The sequence below is a fragment of the Gadus chalcogrammus genome, chromosome 11 (genome assembly GCF_026213295.1).
Source record: "Gadus chalcogrammus isolate NIFS_2021 chromosome 11, NIFS_Gcha_1.0, whole genome shotgun sequence".
Taxonomy (NCBI): Eukaryota; Metazoa; Chordata; class Actinopteri; order Gadiformes; family Gadidae; genus Gadus; species Gadus chalcogrammus.
In genome coordinates, this window is record NC_079422.1 from 23,590,524 (window position 1) to 23,615,523 (window position 25,000).

General features: G+C 48.6%; 2 protein-coding genes across 3 annotated transcripts in view; one reads left to right on the top strand and one right to left on the bottom strand.

The window, feature by feature from the left end:
- rorb (RAR-related orphan receptor B) overlaps positions 1–5,353 on the top strand; it is a 22,458-nt gene extending 17,105 nt beyond the window's left edge. Inside the window, exons 2-10 of one of the 2 annotated variants that reach the window (XM_056602427.1) lie at positions 1,041–1,126; positions 1,256–1,397; positions 1,840–2,322; positions 2,878–2,999; positions 3,440–3,572; positions 3,737–3,844; positions 4,092–4,202; positions 4,338–4,450; positions 5,189–5,353. In XM_056602427.1, the coding sequence (XP_056458402.1) occupies positions 1,041–1,126; positions 1,256–1,397; positions 1,840–2,322; positions 2,878–2,999; positions 3,440–3,572; positions 3,737–3,844; positions 4,092–4,202; positions 4,338–4,450; positions 5,189–5,353 (1,463 nt within the window). Of the gene's footprint in view, positions 1–851; positions 1,127–1,255; positions 1,398–1,839; positions 2,323–2,877; positions 3,000–3,439; positions 3,573–3,736; positions 3,845–4,091; positions 4,203–4,337; positions 4,451–5,188 lie in introns of those variants that run through there. The other variant, XM_056602426.1, reaches the window with a different exon arrangement.
- Positions 5,354–10,741: 5,388 nt separating this feature from the next.
- Positions 10,742–25,000, bottom strand: part of trpm6 (transient receptor potential cation channel, subfamily M, member 6) — a 27,718-nt gene continuing 13,459 nt past the window's right edge. Inside the window, exons 22-40 of the mRNA XM_056602141.1 lie at positions 23,964–24,138; positions 22,087–22,204; positions 21,454–21,644; positions 21,033–21,165; positions 20,212–20,575; positions 18,650–19,304; positions 17,637–17,719; positions 17,345–17,426; positions 16,924–16,970; positions 16,736–16,800; positions 16,600–16,625; positions 16,452–16,502; positions 16,212–16,277; positions 14,780–15,129; positions 14,009–14,091; positions 13,455–13,660; positions 12,624–12,675; positions 12,393–12,511; positions 10,742–11,097 (exon numbers count right to left, since the gene is read on the bottom strand). Of these exons, the coding sequence (XP_056458116.1) occupies positions 11,042–11,097; positions 12,393–12,511; positions 12,624–12,675; positions 13,455–13,660; positions 14,009–14,091; positions 14,780–15,129; positions 16,212–16,277; positions 16,452–16,502; positions 16,600–16,625; positions 16,736–16,800; positions 16,924–16,970; positions 17,345–17,426; positions 17,637–17,719; positions 18,650–19,304; positions 20,212–20,575; positions 21,033–21,165; positions 21,454–21,644; positions 22,087–22,204; positions 23,964–24,138 (2,922 nt within the window). The 3' untranslated portion in view covers positions 10,742–11,041. The remainder of the gene's footprint in view (positions 11,098–12,392; positions 12,512–12,623; positions 12,676–13,454; positions 13,661–14,008; positions 14,092–14,779; positions 15,130–16,211; positions 16,278–16,451; positions 16,503–16,599; positions 16,626–16,735; positions 16,801–16,923; positions 16,971–17,344; positions 17,427–17,636; positions 17,720–18,649; positions 19,305–20,211; positions 20,576–21,032; positions 21,166–21,453; positions 21,645–22,086; positions 22,205–23,963; positions 24,139–25,000) is intronic.

Sequence of the window (25,000 nt, forward strand, 5' to 3'; positions counted from 1 at the left end):
ACACGCATGACGCATTCAGACACCTCCGCGGAACGTTTGTGACTTTACATGGACTTGCCCATATACAGTAAGTCAACAGGGGCGTTTCTGTAGAGGGAGGCCTAGGGTTCCTCAGTGCATTCAAAAAGAAGAATATAACTTTTTATTTCTTTGTAGTGTTTCTGTGCCATGTTTGTGTGAGAGAGAGAGAGAGAGAGAGAGAGAAAGGGAGAGAGAGAGAGACATAGATGTAGACTGAGCCTGAGAGAGAGAGACTGAGACAGACAGTGAGAGAGACACGGACAGAGAGGGAGAGAGAGAGAGAGACAGAGAGACAGAAAGACAGAGAGAGACAGAGAGAGCACGTGTCGGTTCGAATTGGTTTTCTTCGGTGATGTAACATGTTTCTTTGTGGCACATGTTTAACGTATCACAAAGAGCCCGTCCGGCCCGTAGGAGCTCCTGAATAGAACACAAAAACCCAGCAGTACAATCTTTGCTGAACATCCGTGTGTACGTCCATCTGTGTGTACGTGCGGCCGTGTGTGTACGTGCGTCCGTGTGTGTGTGTGTCTGTGCCCTCTTTGTGCAGGTCTGCCAACCTGTATGTCTTTGTCATTTGAAAACTCCCACAGTATCATTTGTTGTCTGTGTCACTGTGCCCTGCTCCACAGGGGCTAACAGAGCACCCGGGACCACAGACAGACACACACACACACACACACCGAGACACACACACACACACACAAAGGTGATAATTGCAGCAAACACATCCAAAGAAGCTCCTCAGGTCTGGGGCAGGATGGCGCACATTAATAGACCCTCTGACACGACTCTTTATAACTGCTCTCTCTCTCCTGGGTCGGCTTAACTCAGGAGGTACAGCAGGTTGGCCGGTAACCTGAAGGTTGCTAGTTCGATCCCCGGCTCTTTCCAGCTCGAGTGACGAGGTGTCCCTGAGCAAGCCTACTAAAGCCTGATGTGTGTGAATGTGTGCATTAACCGTTTATTAGGCTGCTATATGCTAAATGCTAAATGTCAATGTCTGCTCTCCTCCACAGCCCAAATTGAAGTCATACCCTGCAAAATATGCGGGGACAAATCCTCCGGGATACATTACGGAGTGATTACCTGCGAAGGATGTAAGGTATGTACGACGCCCCGGCGGTCACACACACACACACACAGACACGCGGTTCATTGGGTGTGGTGGTGCATGTTCTCCCGAGCGTCTGACCGACCGGTGTGTGTGTGTGCGTGGTTGTGCGTGGAGCAGGGTTTCTTCAGACGCAGTCAGCAGAACAATGCGGCGTACTCCTGCCCCCGCCAGAGGAACTGCCTCATCGACCGGACCAACCGCAACCGCTGCCAGCACTGTCGCCTGCAGAAGTGTCTGGCCCTCGGGATGTCCCGGGATGGTGAGGGCCCCCCCCACTGTGCATCAACCACAACACACAACACAACACACAACCCAACACACAACCCAACACACAAGACGGCCAACCTGGGAACAACAATTTCCATGTTTTTATTTATTTTTTCGATTCAATTAAATAATTCTCTTAGAGCTATAATCAACCATTTTAGTTAAGATAGAACAATAACAATAAATGTGGCACGGTTTATTAGTGAATTACCTGTATTAAGTCGAGGAGAATATAACGCCTCTAAATAATAAAAGAAAGAAAGAATAAAGCCTAAGAATAACAATAGTTGAGCGCTGCTTGCATCACTCACCTAACTAAACAAAAACTCGCTACTACATTAAAACCAGTGAAACACCACCACAAAGAATCATACTAACCCCCTCTCTCCCTCCCTACCTCTCTCCCTCCCTCCCCTCCACCCCCCCCCCTGCAGCGGTGAAGTTCGGCCGCATGTCCAAGAAGCAGCGTGACAGCCTGTACGCCGAGGTGCAGAAGCACCAGGCTCGGCTGCTGGAGCAGCGGCAGCAGCAGACGGGCGAGGCGGAGGCCCTGGCGCGCGTCTACTCCTCCAGCCTCACCAACGGCCTCCCCACCCTCAACCACGAGATCGGCGGCACCTACGCCAACGGCCACGTCATCGAGCTGCCCAAGGGCGGCGCCCACGGCAACGGGGTCAACGGCGGGGTCAACGGCCTCGGGGGCGGAGGCGGCGGCGGCGGCGGGCTCCTCCCGGGCGGGTATTATGGGATGGACTCGACCCAGCCGTCCCCCGACCAGTCAGGGCTGGACATGTCCGGGATGAAGCACATCAAGCAGGAGCCGGTGTACGACCTGACGCCCATGCCCAACCTGTTCAGCTACGGGGGCTACCAGGACCCCCCGATGGGCCCGCACAACGTCAGCATGGGAGACCTGGGTAAGGACACATGCACGAACAGCGCACGTACACGCCGAGCACACACACACACACACCTGAACACACACACTTAGACATGCACATGCCTAGCACACACACACACAACTGAACACACGCACACACACAGTTGTGCACGCACAGGCCTAGCATACACACACAACTGAACACACATACACAGACACGCGCACAAACCCACACAAGCACAGATACATTCAGAACACTTTTCTGATTGACTGCACACGCACGCGCCTACGCCCATGCGCGGTTATTAATGTAAGGGACAAATCTGACAGGAGATCAGACAGGCTTATGGTTCCCACATACATGGAGCAGCGCTACAGTACAGCACGCTCACATCCTTACAGTACACGACTCACACACGCACTCCGGTGAGTGAGTGGAGGACACTCAGCTGCACTGCAGCATAGGGCCTTCAGCACATGGAAACCTTTATGGACCAGTGCGCTTCCAACCAGCCCTGATTGGAAACCTCCCTCTGTTCCCCGTGTGAACAAACGTGTAACCAGTGAGTAATCTTCCGCTGTGCGTTTCCAGACCGCATCGCCCAGAACATCATCAAGTCCCACCTGGAGACGTGTCAGTACACTGCCGAGGAGCTTCAGCAGCTCGCCTGGCAGACGCACTCCTACGAAGACGTCAAGATGTACCAGAACAAGGTGAGGCGCGGGCCGTGCGCGCGTGTGTGTACGTGTTTGTGTGCGTGCGCTTAGGTGTGTAGATCGTAATAATGGTGTTTTTTACGCCTTATGATTCCTGTCTGATCCATTAACTGTAATGATGGTGCATCACATCCACAAAGGCAATTTGCCGTCATTGTTCTTCGGAGGTCCGGAACGAGGATTATTGCTAAATAAGTCATGTGTAATTAGCAGAGGGAGTTAATTACTTTTTTTATGGTGGAAAAGAGACTGCTGTAACAACAAAACATTTGCAGTGATCTCGTTAAAATGCGTCAAAAGCGATGGCTGTCCACATTTCATGACTGTGCAACCACAAATAAGTAATACGTTGAAATACTAAGAGCCTCGAGACTAAAGACCTACTTTAGTCTCGTACTTGGAGCGTCCGTCTCACCTGGCTGTTCCTCTCTCTGCAGACGCGGGACGTGCTGTGGCAGCAGTGTGCCATCCAGATCACCCACGCGATACAGTACGTGGTGGAGTTTGCCAAGCGGATCTCAGGGTTCATGGAGCTGTGCCAGAACGACCAGATTCTACTGCTCAAGTCAGGTGAGAGCACCAGCGCTCGACAAAGTCCCCGGTCCTCAAGATCGGCCCAAAGCCTGGATCCCAAAGTCTTTCCCACTACTAGAGATCCTAGCGATCGGGTAGATCCTAGCGATCGGGACAAACAAGTTGACAATCTCTCTCTCTCTCTGTCTCTGTCTCTCCAGGTTGTCTGGAAGTTGTGCTGGTGAGGATGTGTCGTGCGTTCAACCCTCTGAACAACACTGTGCTGTTCGAGGGAAAGTATGGTGGCATGCAGATGTTCAAGGCACTAGGTAAGTCATCTCGTCTCGGCACTCATCTCGTCTCGGTCATTCAAACCCTCAAACAAAGGTTGACATGGCAACGCCAATAAAAAACCTGTGCACTGCATAATGGGATGCATCTTTAGGTTATTTTTTCATCACGAGGACACGTTTCTCTTCAAAGCTCACATGACCAGAACATTGGATTCACTGGGCCTCTGATTAATGTTGCCTCCCTATTTCTCCCTCTCCCTCTCTCCCTCTCTCTCTCCCTCAGGTTGCGATGACTTGGTGAGTGCCGTGTTTGACTTTGCCAAGAGCCTGTGTTCCCTGCAGCTGACAGAGGAGGAGATCGCCCTCTTCTCGGCGGCCGTGCTCATCTCCACAGGTCAGCGTGCGCACCTCCTCGCGGGGGTACACCCCCCCCCCCCCCTCTCCCCTGCAGCATGTGAAGATACACACCTGATGCGTGAACAAAGTGAGCAGGATGAAAATGTATTTCTTCTTTCGTCGTCGTCTCCAGACCGGCCGTGGCTGATGGAGCCACGCAAGGTGCAGAAGCTTCAGGAGAAGATCTACTTTGCGCTGCAGCACATCATGCAGAAGAACCACATGGATGAGGACGCGCTGGCCAAGGTAGGCAGAGAGAGAGGAGCTCCTCGGAGCGGCCCTGTGTACAGAGGGCTTAGGACGGACGAAAGGGGCCGATGGTTCGATCCCTGATGTACAGGACGGACGATTATCTGTTTTTATATTACTCGCTCCCTCTCATCTCTGGGGCTCTCTCACTCTCTCCCTCTCACTCCGGTGCTCACTCCCTCCATCCCTCTTTCTAACAATGCCCTCTCTTCCTCCCTCTCTCTCTATCATTGCTCTTTCAATCCCTCTCTGGTTCTCTCTCCCTCCCTCTCTTTCGCCCTCCCTCTCTCTAACAATGCTCTCTCTCTGGGTCTCTCTCTCTCTCCCTCTCTCTAACGATGCTCTCTCCCTCCTCCTCTCTAACCATGCTCTACCTCTCTCTAATGGTGCTCTCTCTCTCTCCCTCCATCTCTCTCTAACCATGCTCTCCCTCTCTCTCTGGGTCTCCCTCTTCCTCTCTCTAACGATGCTCTCTCTCTCCCTCTCTCTAATGATGCTCTCTCTCCCTCCATCTCTCTAACGATGCTCCCTCTCTCTCCCTCCCCCTCTCTCTGGTTCTCTCTCCCTCCCTCCCTCCCTCTCTCCCTCCCTCCCTCTCTCTGGTTCTCTCACCCTCCCTCTCTCTAACGTTGCCCTCCCTCTCTCCCTCCCTCCCTCCCTCTCTCCCTCCCTCCCTCTCTCTGGTTCTCTCACCCTCCCTCTCTCTAACGTTGCCCTCCCTCTCCCCTCCCTCAGCTGATCAGCCGTATCCCCACGCTGTCGGCTCTCTGCACGCTGCACACCGAGGAGCTGCAGGCCTTCCAGCAGCTGCACCCGGAGACGGTCAACGTCCTGTTCCCGCCGCTGTACAAGGAGCTCTTCAACCCCGACCCCAACTCCGCCATGTCCCTGCCCAAGTGACTGCCCTGGGTCCCGCCCCCGCCGCCCCCGCCCGCGGAGGACCACCACGCCCCGGACCCGCCCGTCACCACGGCAACGTCGCTGTCGTCTTCGTCGTCGTCACGGCGATCGGATTCGGAAGCGCCCCCCGAGAACCGGGCGTGGCCGGAGAGGGGGGGTGCGGTCGGAGGCGGGCCCTCGCGGCCGACCACACCACTAGGAATGTCCAGCTCTCGCCCCGCCCCGTCCACCGCTACAGTCTGAAGAATGTGGATATATATATATGTATATGGGGCTCTGTGTGTATACATATATATATATAGGCACCAGCCCAGACGCAAACCCAGACAGAGGGGCCTTCTACCTTCTGAACTGAACTGACTGACCAGAAATGTACAGACTGAAAAAGAAAATAATCTTAGGGACCATTTTAAATCTTTTTGCAAAAAAAAAAAATACAAATATGGGTAAGTTTGTTTTGTTTCAGACTTTGATTGAAAAGAAGAAAAAAAAACAATCATTTCTCTTTTTTTTTTTTCTTTGACTCGATGGCATTACAGTGCGGTCGAAGCCTGACCGGGAGGGAAGGGATTTAGAGAAAAAGCTTATGTAGATATTCTCCTAGTGAAGGGCAGATCCAGTATTACTTATTGTTCTGTTTTTTAAAAAATAGTTGTTATTTAAAAAGAAAACAGCTGTTCTTGGCTGGCTATACCTTGTCTATGTGTTTCTTTTCGTTTTTTTTTTTTTTACTTTATTCAATAGTTTCATGTGTACAGAATTTGTAAAGTTGTGACGAGACTTGTCAGAGAATATTGGTGGATAAACCGGGGCTCGATACAGGTTTTGTTGATATTATGAAAGCCTTGTCTGGATTCTGTCGATATGTAAAGAGGGGACTGCAACCTTACACTTAGAATTTATAAAAATGTAAAGAAAACATATGAAGGATTTAAAGAAAAGAGAATAATGGCGACTACTTTTCAATGTGAAGATATATACATAAATATTCTATTTTGAGAAGAAGGAAAAAAAAACAGAATCGGGCACATTTGCCGTCCTATCAATATTGTTGTTGTTTTTTGTTTTTTATCTGGCTGCAATAATTCTCCGTCCAACCAAAAGCTGGACTCCTTTTGAACAATCAATCAGAAACATACAATCAAGGAACAGTAGGACCTCACGGTAGACCTCTCTCCCCACCCCCTCCTCCCCTCCTCTCCTTCACTACCAAGGGCCTAGAGACACTGAGTGGGGTAGACGGGACTGGGGGGGGGGGGCGAGCGTCATCAGATCACCTAGACTATATTGTAGAGAAGCCATCAAAACAAACTGCTGTTTGTCTGCTGTGAAAGTGTGGCATAGGTACCCTTTCCCGCTCTCGCAAATCCCTCTTTTTGCACAAAATCCAGTCCTGTGATGTGAATCACTCGTGGGACTGAGTAGGCTACAAAGGACCACCCCACCCTCACCCCACCCTCACCCCCACCCCACAGCAATAATGTTCACACTGCCTTTCTGATCGCATCCCTCATGTACCCTCCCTCCCCCCCCCCCCCTTTCCCCCCCTCTGTTTTTAGCACAGAACAGGGGAGCCAATTTTATATTGTAGAATGCACTAAACTAATTCCTAACTAGAAGTCCTCCTATCGTTCCATTGAAGCATGGTTCATGTTCCAGGGGCTAAGTAGCACTATGAAATTATCCCGACAGTTTTATTAAATTCCCGATAGATGTGAAGAAGAAAAAAAAGGCTGGCTAGTCTTTATCAATCCTTATAACATTTAAAGTTGCAATATTTAATTACTATTTGTATAGAGGGCTCTGATAGACAATCACTTATTTATTTTGTTTAAAATTTTGTTTAGCTATTCGATATTTATTGGCATATGTAGATTGTCAATGCTTTTGATTTTCTTTTCTTTTTTTAAATAAATGTTTTGTTGATGAATATTTGGCCACTGTGTAAAATCGCATATGGGGTTGGTGGGCATTACTTGCATACAATGTGCTTTTAAATTCTAGACTTGATGGTTGTGTTCAATCTCTGGTTGCGTTCCACTCTCGTATGTGCGGCTAGGCGACAACCTGTTGCAGTTCTGCATTTAGCCACTAGATGGTCCAAATGCGTTACTTATTGAATGAACCCGTTGACCACCTATGCACAATTGACGTAAGAAATTATACAAAAAATATTTACACTTGCACAGTAATTAAAAACACAGACATTTAACTTAACAATATTTTCATAATAGCGAACCAGCAGTGACAAAATACAATATAACATTTTAAAATACATTTCGTTTTATTTTAGAAATCACCTATATCCAAAAGTGAAACTGAAATCTTTACAATTGTAATGCTTTAAAGCATATGAGATATTATAAGTAATGAGTAAAATTCTAAAGATAGATAAAAGGATCAATTATTTTGAAAAAAAATCTGTTTTATACACAACTTTATAATAAAGTCCATTGAACACATCAGTCAAGCACTTTAAAACATTAAACATAAAAAGTAGTAGATTCATAGCATAACCCATGCTATGCTAACATCCACCATGTTCAATTACCTTCTGAAGTAGCAGTTCATTTCACAGTGGCCAAATCTTAAGCTTGGGAAGTTGATCGACACACGCAGTTATTGTCTGACACACATCGATGGGCGCGCGGAGCACTCTAGTTGAAACACGCAGGCACCCTGCAACCTGACGTAATTCGGGGGGCTATTATTAATAAATTAACCAATTAGTAGGCTTATGTTTCATGTTTGTCTTGTCCGTTCCGAGTTTTACCTAGAACACTCACCCCCATCACATGTCTCTCAAACGCTGTGCCCCGCGATTACCTTCCTTGACCCTTGACCCCAACCCTGACCCCTCCCCCACCCAAGGACAGAGGCCGGTTGGTTGGTTTGGTTCAGACAATCACTTGCTTGCTAAGACTCGATGCGCGACGCAGCATCTCTCAGGGACCGTCTCTTTTTCAGACTTTAAAAGAGCATTATTCGAATATTTTTGTGAAAAAAAGATGTAATCACTATCGAAGCATTACTTTGGAAGATAAAAACACTGCATATGCTGCCAATGTATGCAAGCAATGGAATTCACCCCAGACAAGGCTTTGTGTGTGTGTGTGTGTGTGTGTGTGTGTGTGTGTGTGTGTGTGTGTGTGTGTGTGTGTGTGTGTGTGTGTGTGTGTGTGTGTGTGTGTGTGTGTGTGTGTGTGTGTGTTGGTATGCATCCCTCTGCAGGGTATGTGTCTATCAGAAAAAACTTTACTGTTCAAATTCACTGTCCATTTGAAACAAATATTACATACTAATCAAATACAGAACAATACAATTATTTCAGAGAATGATGTAAAGAAATGTAATGGTAATTATTGCATAATAACTTGACCACAGTCTATGCTGCTGCTTTTAATGGCGTTTGCAAATACACCAACGATTATCTGCTCAACGATAATCCAAAAGTAATTCCTATTGGACACTGAATTTCCTCTGCCACTGAGTACATGTGTATGTGTGAGTTCTGTCGGTTGCCCTCGTTAGACTGTGAATAAGCAGGGACGGGAGTATAATAATATAAGAAGGGGGAGGTTGGGAACTAAAAGTTGAAAAACCAACACTGTAAGTACAACATGGTAGCAATAAGACCTGGATGCATTGACTATTGTAATGTTTGCATTGTAAGATTATTTTTTATTTTATAACTATTTACTATTATTATTGTTCTTGTTACTACTTCTACTACTACTACTACTACAACTACTACTACTACTACTTATATTTTATTACTATTAGACTACTGCTGTTCTGTTCTTCTATTTTGCATGACGTCCCAAGGCGATGAAACCGTTTTTATTTTGTGTTTCTTCTGCTCAGCGAGGGAGGGAGGGAGGGAGGGAGGGAGGGTGGGAGGGAGGGAGGGTGGGAGGGAGGGATGGCGAGATCTTTGGAGTTGATGCTCTACAATACAGTCAATTCAAAAATATGTTTTTTTATCCATGAGTGGTAAATCATTTTTCGCTTTTTTTTTTTGTATTTTTAGGAAATCTGTTGACCTTTGAGTGTATAGCATTGAAAGTATTTTTCTTTTCCGCAAAAAAAAAATTCAATGGTGTTCATCGAGCTCCAGACCGTGGTGGAAACAAGTCTTTGTGAATCGGCCATATTGGAGCAGAGGTCAATCCTGTCCCGGAGATGAGGGGGGGGGGGGGGGTGGGGGGTCTTTTCTGAATGTTCTAGAAAGGCCTGTTCCGTGTGAGAGGCTGAATGCATCTCAAGGCCTTTCCGTCGGGCCTGCGATGCGTCCCGTCACAGAAACACTCACGACAAGTGCTAGTGCTAATACAAGCCGATCTTTTTTTTATTCATGGTAGAAGAAACTGCATTTCATACACTTGGGTCAAATCCACCTCATCCAAGCTTCTCTGTTCAATTTCCTGAGGAAATAATTTGTGTGAATGTGTATGTGTTGGGGGAAAAAAGATGGCAGAGTGGCAGAACCGGAAAAGGACCAACAAGAGACGATATGAAATGGTTCTTCCTCAACTAACACTTTGTGGACTTTATTTCATATACTGCATTGTACATGCAGACAATTTGAGAAGTGTTGCGTTTATAATTTATTGTATAGAATGTTTACGTCCCATGAAGAGAAAAAAAGAAAAAAGTAGCAATCTGGAACCAAAGCCAGCCTGGTTGTCATTGGTGACAGAACATCTTTCACACTGAATAAACTACATTTCTGATAATGAACAGACCAGACAAATAATGTCTCTTCAAAGTGCCATAGCTCGTGATAATGGGAAGGACTGGCAGAATGGACCATGCTTGCTTCACTGCGTGAGTTTAACCAATCAGCGGAGAGCAACTCCAAGTCAAGCATGCATTTGATTACATTGAACAATTGTTTTTAGTTTGTTTATAGATTTTGCTTTTTTTTTTTTCTTGGGTGAGAAGGGACTTTGCATAGCTGATGAAACTCATCCCACAGGATCCAATGTAGCGACAGACATTTCCTTACATGTGCTAGACAATCTCTCGATGGAGAGAAACAGTGAGAGAGAAAATCTGTGCGAGTGCACGTGTGCCTATGCGTGTTCGTGTGTGTGTGAGAGTATGTGTGTGTGTGTGTGTGTGTGTGTGTGTGTGTGTGTGTGTGTGTGCGTGCGTGTATGCAGGTACATATTTATAATTTCTCTCATTTTGTGGATCTGGTTTGTGCGAGGTGTGGTTGTGCCCTCGCCCTTCTGACATGTACATACAATGTGAAGGTCTGAAGTGATTTCTTTTGTTAAAATCCTATATTTTATCGCTTTTTGTAGACATTTTGTTGTGGGAAGAAAATAAAAATAAATTGTATGGGTTAATTTGCCTTTCGTGTCGTCAGTCTCATACGCGCCGATATTGAAGACAAGATTTGAACTTGCAAAAGAGCTATTTTATTATTACACAAAGAAATAAACAAATCTCGATATATATATATTAGGATTATTGCACTATTCCATTCTCAAGCATAAAATGTTAACAAATGATGCATACACTGTAGTGTTTTTTCTTTTTTCTTTTCATATATAACTTTGAATACGAATATAAAAATTGAAAAAAAATAATTGCACAATAACAACAACGGGGAACTTCGGCGGCGAAGCACCATCCGAACCGGGCCTCCGTTGCCCCCAAAGACCTTTTGCACTTCCCAGGTCAGAGGTCACCATCCTCCGGTCCGTGCCCCCGCGCGTCCGAGCCCCTCCTTAACGCTGCGCACCACAGAAACACCGTCGTCAGTGTGAGGCGAGAACCACATCGCCACGACAACAGCCGCATCAGCACCGACAAACAGTCATTAACACAAGAAACGGAATAGAGACTGGGCCGGAGAGGCGGTCCTGCCGGTCCCCGAAGAACGGCTTCGGTTTTGATTTGAGCGGGAAAAAAAAAAAATCTTGGAGAGGACACAAGGAGCGAGCGAGGGAGGGAGGGGAACACAAAGCTACCTTTGAAACATCAAAACAAGCGCGCCTCTATGTGTGCGCTTGCGGTGTGTGTGTCTCGCCTAAGCTTGTTTGTGTTTCCCCCCCCCCCTCTCCCCTCTCCTCCCCCCCTCCCCCCCTCTCCCTCCGATCCCCCAGACGCCGGTGTCACGTCTACACCCGAGAAGTTAATTAATAGCTAATCAAAGCTAATGCCTCCGCGGCGCATCGCCAGCACAAAGACATGATTAATACGTAATCAAACGAGTGCGGCGGCGGCGGCGGCTCGGCGCGCGACGCCAGGGCCCGCCCCCCCCCCCCGGTGCCGCTGCTGTTGTCATAGAAATAAAGTGTGGCTGATTGGTAATTAGCGGGCGGAGGGTTTGATGTTGTCTGGGATTTATCTGGGAGCCAACCGGAGCCCTCCCGAGTGACGATACCGAGGCGACATAGGAAAGCGTGCACATGCACGCGCACGCGCACACGCACACGCACACTAACGCAGGCACATGCACGTGCGTGCATGCGAGCACACACAGACACACACATAATAAATAGTTATATACGCAAATACTGTACATGTACACAAGTACATAGACACATGCACACAAACACATATATACACACATACATATACACACATAGACATATATATACACACACGCAAACATACGGATAGACACACACATACGCACGTTGAAACACTAACTGTTCAGACGAGCAAACAAATAAAAACATGCACCTGAAAAAAATAAGTTGCATGTTGGAAAAGAACCACGCATGCAAATAAACTTCAAATTGTGACGCATTTTAACAATGTGCCACCACTAGGAGTAGCAGAGAACTAAAAGTACTCTGCTAAAAGTACTCTGAGTACTAAGAGTACTAAAAGTACTCTGCTACTCCTTACCTGTTTGATGAATCTATCAAATGATATATCGTTATAATCATATACTAATGTATCATAACAACACGTTAAACGTTCACGCCCTCAAACACAACACACTTCAAACATCGAGCCGTATCCTGCGGCAAAGTGCGCTTCAAGTGCGTTGCAACCGATCGCGTGCGCGTGCTCTCACCCGATAGGCCCAGCCGGTGACAGCTGGCGTTGCAGGCGTGCTTCAGGAGGAACCGGTTGATGGCGGCGTCTCCCAGGTTGTCGGGCCCAAACATCATCTCGCCGTCTGTGGCGCCGAACCTGAGGAAACACGTCCCCGTTGTCACGGTAACCTTTACGACGCGATGCTCCTGTCGGTGCGGCAGACGAGGGGCGGGGGGGGGGGGGGGGGGGGGGGAGGGGGTGAACGTACCTCTGTTCCTCAGCCCTGACCACCGACGGGTCGGTGAGGTTCTCTCCCACTCCTGGGAAGAAACAAGAAGACACACACAGATACACTACTATTACTACTGCAGCTGTTTTTGATTTAGTCAGGCTTAAAAATAACACGCACACAAACACACGTACATCACTGATGCAGTTGTTTCTGATAGATGTAGGCTCTCACACACACACAATTAGGGCATTTAGCAGACGCTTTTATCCAAAGCAACTTAGATCGGTTACTTAATACACACATTGACACAACGACACACCGACGGCAGAGTCGACCATGCAAGGCGACAGCCAGCTCGTCAGGAGCAGTTAGGGTTAAGTGTCTTGCTCAGGGACACATCAACACTCAGCTAGGAGGAGTCGGGGATCGAACTAGCAACCTTTCGGTTACAAGACAACTGCTCTACCTCCTGAGCTAAGCCGACGCACACACACACACACACACACACACACACACACACACACACACACACACACACACACACACACACACACACACACACACACACACACACACACACACACACACACACACACACACACACACACACACACACACACACACACACACACACACACACACACACACACAGGTCATTAAGGTGCAGGGGAGACATCTTGCTCAATGATCCCCTCCCACAGGCAGGTAGGAAACATTGTGGATGAAACCCAGAAAGGTGGTATATACACTACACACTATCCAGACCTCCTCCACACTACCCAAGATGTGGAAACAAGCCAAAGTCACGTGCGTTTGTGACGATGCATTTAATACACAATAAGACACAACACAGACCCACACACCCACCTTGTATATCCAGCACCAGCAGCTCCTTGCGGGAGTACTCGTAGGTCCAGTGGGAGAAGGCCAGCAGCGTCTCCTCCAGCGAGCTGCAGGGGGCGATCTCGTCGCCCGTGTTGTTGTTGTACTTCTTGAAATTGCCGGGCATGTACCCCTCGATGGTCATCCACTGGCCGGTGGAGTGCCACAGGACCAGGGACAGGTCCAGGAACCTGAGGCCGGGCGGGATATGGTCATGAGCACACACTAAGATACACGTAACACATCAGAAAGAACGACACACAGAGACTCACACACGCACACAGAAACAGACACACACCCACGGAAACAGTCAAACACACAAAAAAACATAAAAACATAAAATCAGAAAAACACACACAAACAGATACAACTATCAGAGACACACAAACGCACAACAAATCAGAATCACACTCAACAAATCAGAAAAACACACACACAACAAATCATAAACACAAACACAACAACTAAGAAACACACACACACAGAGACACACACACACACACACAAATGTACGTCAGAAAAAGCCAATGCCAACAGACCTTGGGGAGTGCTGCATGTCCTCGGGTTTGACCTTGTTGAAGACCTCCATCATCTTCTGGGCGGCGGCCTGCTGCTGAATCTCCTTTAGGGTGGAGGAGGAGGACCAGGGTGGAGGAGGAGGACGGGGGGGGGGGGGGGGGATAGGTTAGCAAGATGGCCGACACTCATGCAAACAAACAATAATATATGGAGCAAATATACCAACAGACAGACACTGTTATAAGCATGAAAAAGACAGATCGACAGACAGACAGACTGAGAGGCAGACAAAATACACTGAGGGACACGAAAAAGACACATAGACAAACTGACCGAGAGGAAGACAAGACACACTTATAAGCATGAACAAGCAGCTGGATGGAGAGACAGACACAGAGAAGGAGACAAGAAATTATTAAAAACATGAAAAAGACAGACAGACAGACAGACAGAGACACTGTGCCTACGTGTGTACATGTGTGTATGTCACTGTGTGTGTGTGTGTGTGTGTGTGTGTGTGTGTGTGTGTGTGTGTGTGTGTGTGTGTGTGTGTGTGTGTGTGTGTGTGTGTGTGTGTGTGTGTGTGTGTGTAGGTACATATTCATGTACATGTGTACACACACAATGTGAAGGTCTGAGGTGATTTCTCTTCTTAAAGTCCTATACATTTATCGCTTTTTGTAGACATTTTGTTGCACGTGAAGAAGACAGATAAGACAGACGGGCAGACAAGGCACGCCCACAGCCATTGCAAACGGGCGGCGGCGCGCGGGGGAGAGGGGCGCCCGTACCCTGAGGCACAGCTGCAGCGGCGTGCTGCCGTGGAAGTGCCTCTGCCAGACGCGGACCACCTCGGGCCGGAAGGCCTTCACCACGTACACCGCCCCGGGGCGCAGCACCTCCCGCTCCGCCCAGGTGCACAGCACCCGGGTGCCCAGGCAGAGCCCCCCGTCCAGGGAGCCCACCTCGCTGTAGAGGGTCTGCAGCGTGGCCGACAGACCCTGGGACGACCAGCAGAAGGCGGGCTCGTCGTCGGAGGAGGAGGAGGAGGGGGAGGAGGAGGAGGAGGAGGAGCCAGAGGCCTCGGGGGGGCCCGACGAGGTGGCCTCCTCCAGGGTGTAGACGCTCACCTCCTCGCCCCCTGGAGAGCAGGGGGGACGGAAGGAATGAACGGGCATTCAGGCCCAATCCCATTTCTACCCCTTACCCCTTCCCCTCCCCCTTGTTTTGAAGGGGTAAGGGGAAAGGGGGAGGGGTAAGGGGAAGGGGGGAGGGGTAAGGGGAAGAAATGGGATTGGGCCTAAGTCGCTACGTATGAAAAATGGATCGAATTTTAATGGAAGGAGCTGGTTTTTTGATATGCAATATATTACTGCTATTGTATCTACCCCATAGTTAAAATACATTTACCATTAAAAATGAATTGAAGGTCCCATACCTTCTTGAGTGTAATAAATTATTCATCAATTATTCAGTATTGCTAAAGGTCCCATGGCATGCCACCAGGTGTGGTGTGATTAGCCGGTACAAGCCGTTTTGGAAATCTGCCCCTTATGACATCACAGGTGGGCGCAGGGTATCTGCAGGTTTCAGCAAGTCAAATTTAAGACTTTTTAAGACCTTTTTATTACCACCTTGAATGAAATTTAAGACCTAAAACACGCAATGGTGACGGACGTCTTCCAGCCAAGTGTCCTTGAATTTGCACCGACCCATTGTCGCAGACTAGCTAGCAAGCACGCAGATAATCGTTTATATATGCAGCTAGCAAGAAAGAAGCCACTCTACATGTCATTCCTGAAAAGTCCCACGAGAAAAATATATAAATAAATAGTCCTGCCCGGACAAATTTAAGTCCTTGAGTTACAGTATTTAAGACCACCATATGACATTTGTAACGAATTTAAGACTTTTTTAAGGCCTTAAATTTAGAAACATGATTTTAAGACTTCTAAGGATGTGCGGACACCCTGGGTGGGCGTGTCCACCTAGATGTGTGACGGATAGATGAGCAACGTCTGCCACAGTCCACTGGATAGGCTGGTAGACTGATCTATCCAGCACACATCTAGGTGGACACGCCCACCTGTGATGTCATAAGGGGCAGATTTCCATAAAGGCTTGTAGCGGCTAATCACACCACACCTGGTGGCATGTCATGGGACCTTTAACAATAATTAATAAAAAATGGGGGGGGGGGGGGGGACCGTGCAGAGACCCTACCCATGAGGGGAGCTGGGGTGAAGGGGATGTCGTGTGCCAGCCTCATCAGGTTGTTCCTCTCCATCGCTGTCGCCGCAAACACAACGCGGTCACAGGAAGGTCATGCAGTGAGTGCTTGGGTGCAATATCGTTCATTCATATCCTATTGTTATTATAATATTATCCTTGTATGTGTGTAAACAAACTTTGTGTGTGTGTGTGTGTGTGTGTGTGTGTGTGTGTGTGTGTGTGTGTGTCTACCTGAGTAGTGAGGATACAAATCTTCAGTTGATTGTAATAAGGAGTTCTTTGCTGCAATGGAAGAAACATATATTACATAAATAAATCCAATTTCAATCTATACAGAATTTCGAGAAAATATTGCCTATAAGAGTTCCTTTCGCAATACCTTCAGGCAGGATTCCACTAGTTAAACTGCAAATAAGGGGACAGTTGTTTGGTTATTATTATCATCTCAGCAACATATGCATGAACCGGCGCTGACTATATATGATCACAAAGGCCCGTCGAATGGACAGACTTACGAAGGCCGCTGGCTCACTGATTGGGCGAAGCTGTTCCAAACGGAGGAACTGGGACTCGCGTGGTCCTGTGGAGGGAACAGGGACATCATCAGGCAACACGTCCCGACTGGGACCAACGTGGGTCAAAGCATCCACCGAATGGCATCCATACATCTGGATCTGACAGGTCTCAGCGGGATCACACTTACCGGAGGCAGAAAAGCTTGTTTCTGGAGGAATTCCACGGGCTCACAATCTGCAACAACATGTTTTGATAAAGTGTGATGAGGGTGAAATACAGAAAACGTTTGTGCATAAATACGGTCCGTTTCATTTGTTGAACTATCCGAGCCATCTACTGTAGACCAAGATTCAAACTAGGACCTTCACGTTGTGCTTCTGCCTGGCATGTTTCTTTCTTAGACTCAATCCCATTTCTACCCCTTACCCCTCCCCCCTTCAAAACAAGGGGGGGGGGGGAAGGGGTAGAAATGGGATTGGGCCTTAGTCATCATACTGTATCTGCATGGTCAGCACTATCTCGCGGAAGAAACGTGTCTTTTGAATTCCTATTCCGCGCCGCCCCTCTGACCACCGGTTCGAGGGGTCGGCGAGGTCATGGGAACCTACTGAGTTGACTGAGGCTGGCTGTGGCCGACCAACATCGCCCCTTCATCCTCTGGCTCCTTCTCCTATGCAGGTCAGACATATTCTGCCGAGGGGAAGAGGAGTGAAAATGAGCGTTAATTCAAATCAAGGTGTTACACTGGGCCAAATGCAAAACACAATCGTACAAAATGTTGTATTTACTGATTTCACTACTGCTGTGCTGCAAACACAGGAATTTTGAAAAAAAGATACAATTAAAAACGTTGCATCATGTCTTATCTTATCTAGAGATAGCAGAGGTGGGTCACAGTACCTCCTGGATTTTGACGGTCTTCTTGTTCATGCCTCTAGCTCTGCTGGCCCAGTGGAGCCCCAGGTCGGAGGATTTGGACCATTCTGTGGGGACAGAATAAAGGCGTCAACATGGAAACTCCTGCTGCTTAGAGTGATGGCCAATGGAAACCCTTCATTCACTTCTAATGATGTTATCAAGAGCTATCAAGGCGTGCATTACGCATCAGAAAACAACGTTCTGTGTAATCTGTGTAAAATTTACAATAAATCGATTTCACCCAAATAATGTAAGAATATTATAACAGGGGCCGCGTGTTTTCCCTTGTGGCTACGGAGCAGATTACCGTGCACTAATGTGGCCGACCCTGACGCAGATCTCATTAGGAGTTTGTAGTTCTCGTTCCGAGTGTTTGCTCGCATTACGGTGACGGTGAATAAAGTGATGACACCTCGGGACTTTGAGGAAGTACAAAGTGCAAGACACGGAGAGAGGAGGCGGGGAGTCAGACCAGCTCAGCACAGCTCTGTCTGTCCAATAAAGAGTTTATTAGCCTGAAGACATACTCAGTAGGTGAGGTCGAAACATCACTCTGATATGAGGGATAACATACCACAGATAACATCCAACCCTAACCCTTACCCTAACCTTAACCCTAACCTTAACTCTAACCCAAATCCCTTCAATTAATATGCAAATGAAACACTCAATATAGAATGTCTCCCTCTAACCCTAACCTTAACCCTAATGCAAATCCTTTTAATTAATATGCAAATGAAACACTCAGGCCAAATCCCATTTCTACCCCACCCCCCTTCCCCTTAGTCCTTCAAAACAAGGGGGAGGGGGAAGGGGAAGTGGTAAGGGGTAGAAATGGGATTGGGCCTCAATATAGATCATCTCCCTCACCCTCACCCTCACCCTCACCCTCACCCTCACCCTCACCCTCCATCGAGGTTCACCCCCCATCCCAGACAGTACAGACAGGTACCGGCCGTGTCTCCGGGGGGCCTCCCGAGCCCATCACAGACTACCTTCGCTGCGGCTGCCCTTCAGCGAGGCCCGGACGTGTCGGGCCCTCCCGCCGGGGGACGTGTCCCCGCTCCGCGGTCTGGCCAGGAGGGGGAAGGAGCCCCTCAGCGGGCTCAGGGGCGCCCCGGCGAAGGCCAGGCTCTCCACGCTGGAGGACAGCGAGGCGTAGTGGCCGTAGGTCCGCTCCCGGGCCACGCCCGCCCAGCGCGAGGGCTTCCTGCGCATGGTGGCCCAGCGGCTGGAGAGCAGCGGACGGCGCCGCGGCCGTCGGCCGCCGTCCCGACCGGAGGCGGAGTCCGGCGAGCTCTTGGTGAGGGAGGGGGAGCCGCCGGGGTCGGTCTTCTCCGGCCGGAGACCCTCCTTATGATCCCTCTCCTCCTCCTCCTCCTCCTCTTCCTCCTCCTCCTCCATGGCGGTGGGGTCCTGGCCGGGATAGGGGGCGGGGCCCTGGCTCCATGAGCGGTGGTCCGGCCCCCCGTCTCCCCCAGACGCGGCGGCGGGGGCGTGGGGCAGTGAGCCGCCGCCCGCCGGCTCCTGGGAGCCGACGGGCGGGGGCCGCTCACACAGGCCGCCGCCGATGGCCCCCGTAGGGGAGGAGCCGCAGGGCGAGAGCCCGTCGTCTCCCGGTGGCGGCCGCTCGGCAGCGGGCGGAGAGTCCTGCGATTCAAATCAAAGAGGACCGAGGATTCATGTCGGGAGGAATAATAACAATTAAAAACATAAAAACAGCAAACAAAAAGCATGACAAGTGAACGACGATAACTACGGCCTACAGTTAAGCATTGTTTGCAAATGTATGAAGATTCAGTTCAGATACACAAACACAACATACAGTACACTGCACAACTGTACGTTGCAATGTGTTGTGCATTCAATGTATGCCTTCACAAACAGTACATATAGGCCCAATCCCATTTCTACCCCCTCCCCCTTGTTTTGAAGGGACAAGGGGGAGGGCGAAGGCCTCGTTTCCACATACGTATGTTTTTCGTATCCGTACTTCCGTACATTTACGGAAGGGGTCGCTAGTGTTTTACGTACGGACATGAATTTATTTACGGACAGGCAAAAAGATGGGGGAACGTATGATAATGGCAGTTTTTAGGAGACCGGTACTTTGGAACATGAGGATCGACATACACAGAGATAAAAACAAAACCAACCAGGCTTGGAAAGAGATCGGCGAGGAGTTTGGCCTGCCAGGTACTTACATGTTTTGTGATAACATAAAAACTTTCATACGGTATCTCCGTAAAACGACGGCGAAAGTAAAACATTTTGAACGTATATTACGGACATACCGGACAGAAATTTTACGGAGGGGAGGAGTCTCGGAGGAAAAACGGACATTACGGAGAATCACATAGGAATGAATGGACTTTCGGTCGAAGACGGTTGGATCGCATACAAGAATGTACGTGTGTGGAAACGAGGCGTGAGGGGTAGAAAGCACGATTGTGGTGCAAGAGGCAGCAATACGTGCGCCGATTCCCCAAGGAAATCCTAATTCAGAACCCGTATTCACACCGCATCAATCAACAGTAACGACCCGGGATGCACCGACCTTCCCGGACGTCTCCTCCGCGTGTCCCGGGCTCCGGTGCCTGCTCCTCCAGTCGGTGGCGTGGCTCTCGGGGGGGGGCGGGGGCAGGGCCAGCCGGCTGGCTCCCCGCAGCAGGGTGGGCGGGGTGCTGGTGCACGCCCCCCGTCGCGGCGGGGCGCTGGGGGCGGCCTGCGGGCGGAAGGGGGCCAGGCGGGCGTCGCGGTGCTGCTGGCTGTCGCAGGCCGAGAACAGGTTGAGGGTGTCCACGGCCAGCGCCGACAGGTCCTGGAGCCGGCCCAGCTGCCCGTCCAGGGCCGACAGGCTGTCCTGGATGGAGTCGACCCGCTGCGAGACCTCGCCCACCACCGCCGACATCTCGCCCGTCCTGAGGGCGCGTCAGACGTCAGGCGCGTTCAGGGTGCCGTGGTTGGGTATTTTGGTTTGGGGGGGGGGGGGGGGGGGACACTTGGTTTCTTAAAGAGTGGATGAATGAATTGGTATGGATTGGTGAAATGAGAAAGAAAAGGATTGTTGAACTCCATTGTAACTTAATATTTGTTTAGGAGATACGTTTAAAGCTCCAGTGTGTGCAAGCAGCCACCAGCGGTGAGTTAGCAACCAACTGTACGGATTTTTGGGGATTATACAATATTAAAAAAAAACATCATTTTATTATATTGATGAATTTAGCTATGTTTTTAGATTATATTTTATATAAATTAATTCATGCTAATCCCTTCTCCTAGATGATATTCTATTTAACACACTATACCTTTTAATTGCTCAAATTACAAAATACAAAAGAAGAAAAATGGGATAATACAGAAATCGGAAATGACAACCTCTCCGCTGTGTTTTTAATCCGTGTGATCTGGTTGTTGCGGAGACCTTGGCTCTTCTGGTGGTAGTACTCATGGACACATTTCTCCTCAAACTCGTGGAGTCTCTTGCGGTCCTCTTGGCAGAGGTAAAGCTCTGGTCAGGGGAAGAGATGAGGTCCAGTCAGACACACTGGTTACCTGACATTTGAAGCTATGATTTTGTTGGTAATTACACAGATGATGCCTACCATCATAATCCCTAAATACACCGAAAAATGTATTTTGAAAAGATGTCAACAATAGACATGTACATTTTTTTTGAAAAAGACAGAATTAGGACCTCTAAAAGATGTAAAAAAAATAATAATCAAGTCAACAGGCACATGTAATATAATATAACCATAACGCAACCCAAACACACAGAAACACAGGTAATACTTACTGAGGCCTGAGACTCTTCCCTTGGTGGCGCCCCTCAGCCACCTGCAGAGGGCGCTGACACACAGAGCCAGGTGACTGAGAAGGATGAAGGGAGGAGGGAGGAACGGCCTGTCCTGATAGGTCATGATGTAGCGGTAGCGGTTGTACTTCCACAGTATATTGGACGAGGAGGCCATGTCGAAGTACACGTTGCTGTTTGGAAGGCAAATTAAAACATTAAACTCTTTGTTCGGGATTAATCCGACGGTCTTTCACAGATTCCATAAAACTTTACAGAGGAATGAAAAACTAATTTGAGGATCAGTGATGAGACATTCTTGAGTTTGGATGAAGACTCAATTTTCAATACAGAGAGAGAAAGAGAGAACAGACACACACAGAGAGAGAGAGAGAGAGAGAGAGAGAGAGAGAGAGAGAGAGAGAGAGAGAGAGAGAGAGAGAGAGAGAGACAGAGAGAGACAGAGACAGAGACAGAGAGAGTGAGAGAGAGAGAGAGAGAGAGAGAGAAAGAGAGGGAGAGGGAGAGGGAGAGGGAGAGGGAGAGAGAGACAGAGACAGAGACAGAGACAGAGACACAGAGAGAGAGAGAGAGAGAGAGAGAGAGAGAGAGAGAGAGAGAGAGAGAGAGTCTTACTTGAAGAAGGCGATAAGGATGTTGACCATGATGATGTACTGGAAGAAGAGATAGACGGCCTGGAGGAAGGGGGTGAGGAAGGCAGCCGGAGGGCACACGTTGTTGTTTTCCGCACACACTGGTTGTTGGGGCCGTCCATGCAGAACACAAAGACAAACGCAAATAAACATAAAATACAATCTTCGTACATTATAGAATATTGACTGAAACAGGGTTGACCAACTGATGGTAGACGGACTGCATTTATGCAACGCTTTCCTAACCAGTCGCCACTAGAAGGACTTTACAATATTGCCCAACACTCACCCATTCATGCACACATTCACACACCGACGGCGGAGTCAACCACGCAGCGCCATAGCCAGTTCGTCGGGGGCACATAGTGTGAGGTGTCTTAGGGGCCACTCATACTAGGGCCACGGCCCCGTGCCCGAGCTCGTTTGCATACTAAAGTCTAGAACGTTTGGCTAGTGTGACCACGCCATCTGTATTCCAGCACGGAACAGCCCCTTTGGCCACGGCACACTTGGGAGAGGTGTGCCGTGGCCAAAGTACAGATGCTAATGAGATGACACGCGCACACGCGCGGATACGCAACGTGAGCTGGATGACGTAGTCCTTGCGCGACCCTTCTTTCTTTATAGGTCCATGCCTTTCTTCCCCACATCAATCATTTTAAACAATGGCGCTAAGCGGTTCACGAGTGGGTTTACGTCGGTGCGATAGGGAAGTCGAGTGTTTACTTGAAATTTGGGCCGACGACAGCATTCAGTCGCAGCTGGACACCACGCTTGGTGATGACGTATTTATCGTATTACGACGTGATGACGTATGTATGAAGGAGCAATCGTGCCCAGGCCACGGCCTTTGGGAGCAGTGTGACCACGGGCCAGCGGGGGGAGTGGGGAGGAAGGGGGAATCGTGCTGAATCTTCCTGCAGCACGGAACAGGCAAACAGCCCTAGTGTGAGTGGCCCCTTAGTCAGGGACACCTCGACACTCAGCTATGAGCACCTTCTGGTTACCAGCCAACCCGCTCTACCCCCTGAGCCACATGGCATAATAAATACTAGGGGTGTAACGGTACATGTATTTGTATTGAACCGTTTCGGTACGGGGTGCTCGGTTCGGTACGGAGGCGTACCAAACGAGTTTCCATACGGACATATTAAGTAGAGGACCGCATTTGTGGAACATGCTGCAGCCGAACATGCACAGTTGCGCACACCGGGACGCACCTAACAGCAGTAGTAGCGACCGTCATGGCCAATGCTAATGCCGCAAGCGTTGGCAACAAGCCAGAGATTGAGGACCCTCCCGAAAAAATATTTGTTTTTAAAGAAACAGTCTGAGCCTTATTCATGTTATTTAATATGAGCAACAACTTGAAACTGTTTAGTGTTGCAATTGTTCATTGTTGCACATTAGATTGAGAAAAGATTTGTTTTTAAAGAAACAGTCTGAACCTTATTCATGTTATTTAATCTGAGCAACAACTTGAAACTGTTTAGTGTTGCAATTGTTCAATTTTGCACATGGAGAAAATATATTTTTTAAAGAAACAGTCAGCGCCAATGTTATTTATTATTATTTCTTCATTTCAGAATCTTGTATTTATATTTTTTAGCAGAATTCTAGCTTTTTATTGTCTAATGTTCCTATTGTTAAAAGCACCAAAGTGTGTTATGAACAACATTTATATTTTGCATTTTGTTTTCTTACTGTACCGAAAATGAACCCAACCGTGACCTCAAAACCGAAGTACGTACTGAACCGAGATTTTTGCGTACAGTTACACCCCTAATAAATACGTATTTAATTGTTTTTCAATTAAATTCCCTTCTGGAGAACGAATGAACCCCCTGAAGCCCGACTCACCGTCTATCTCTCCGGCGTAAACCTCTCCGAACATCATCCAGTAGGGCTGGAAGACAGCGTCCATGGCTAGCCTCCAGGAAGGGGCCTCGTTGGGGGACAGGATGGCCTTACGGGCCACGCCGAAGCTCAGCACCACGATCGCCATCATCACCACGATGGATAACATGTTGCTGGTCTGGGAGAGATGAAACTACAAAGGTTAACAATACAACTGGTGACCGACCGATATATCGGCTGATATTTGCAATTAAGTAGTTCCGCACCCCAATACACCGCAAGGCTACGTTATAACACCCGCCTTATACATGGAAAATGGCGCACCAATCAAACAAACACGTCATTCTCGGTGACGGTGGCGGCCGACAACCACATCATGTTAACATGCAACGACACAACTACACACAACCCATTAACATCCCGTTAACCCCACTTAACCCAGCAACTACACTGTCCCCGAAAGGGTCCAAACCCCGAGGATAGATGAACCCGCCAGAATCCCTTGCGCATCTGAACCAGCGTCCATACATTTTATATTGCCCTACTGTCCTGTACTCTAACTTCCTCTCTTTAATCAAATAACTTATTTCTCACCTTGCCGAAGAGTAATTTGTAGTTAGAGAGAGCAGGTGCTTGCATGGGATTGCGATGAAAAAATATCAAAAGACATCCACGGTCACGATGGAGATCAACAGTGAGTTGAGAGGACATTTAGGAGCGCGTGGGGGTAGTACGAGGTTAGGGCGTCTTGCTCATGGGCGCCTACGGGTAGCGTAGGCCTGTATCTTTCTGCTACACTAACCTGCCTCATGTCTTAATAATCAGGCTCCACTGAAAGTGCTGCATCGCCATCAGCGTCACGTCAACCTGTGGCCTTACGAGCTTTTACAATACAGGCCATTTTAGATTTCGTCTGGAGGGCCTTCCCTTCCTCATGTTGCCCGCGTATTCCACCCGAATGACCCATGTGACGAAACGCTCGCTAGACACGACGCTGACGCCCCCTAGTGGAGCAGCGGGGTATGACTAGAATCACTAAA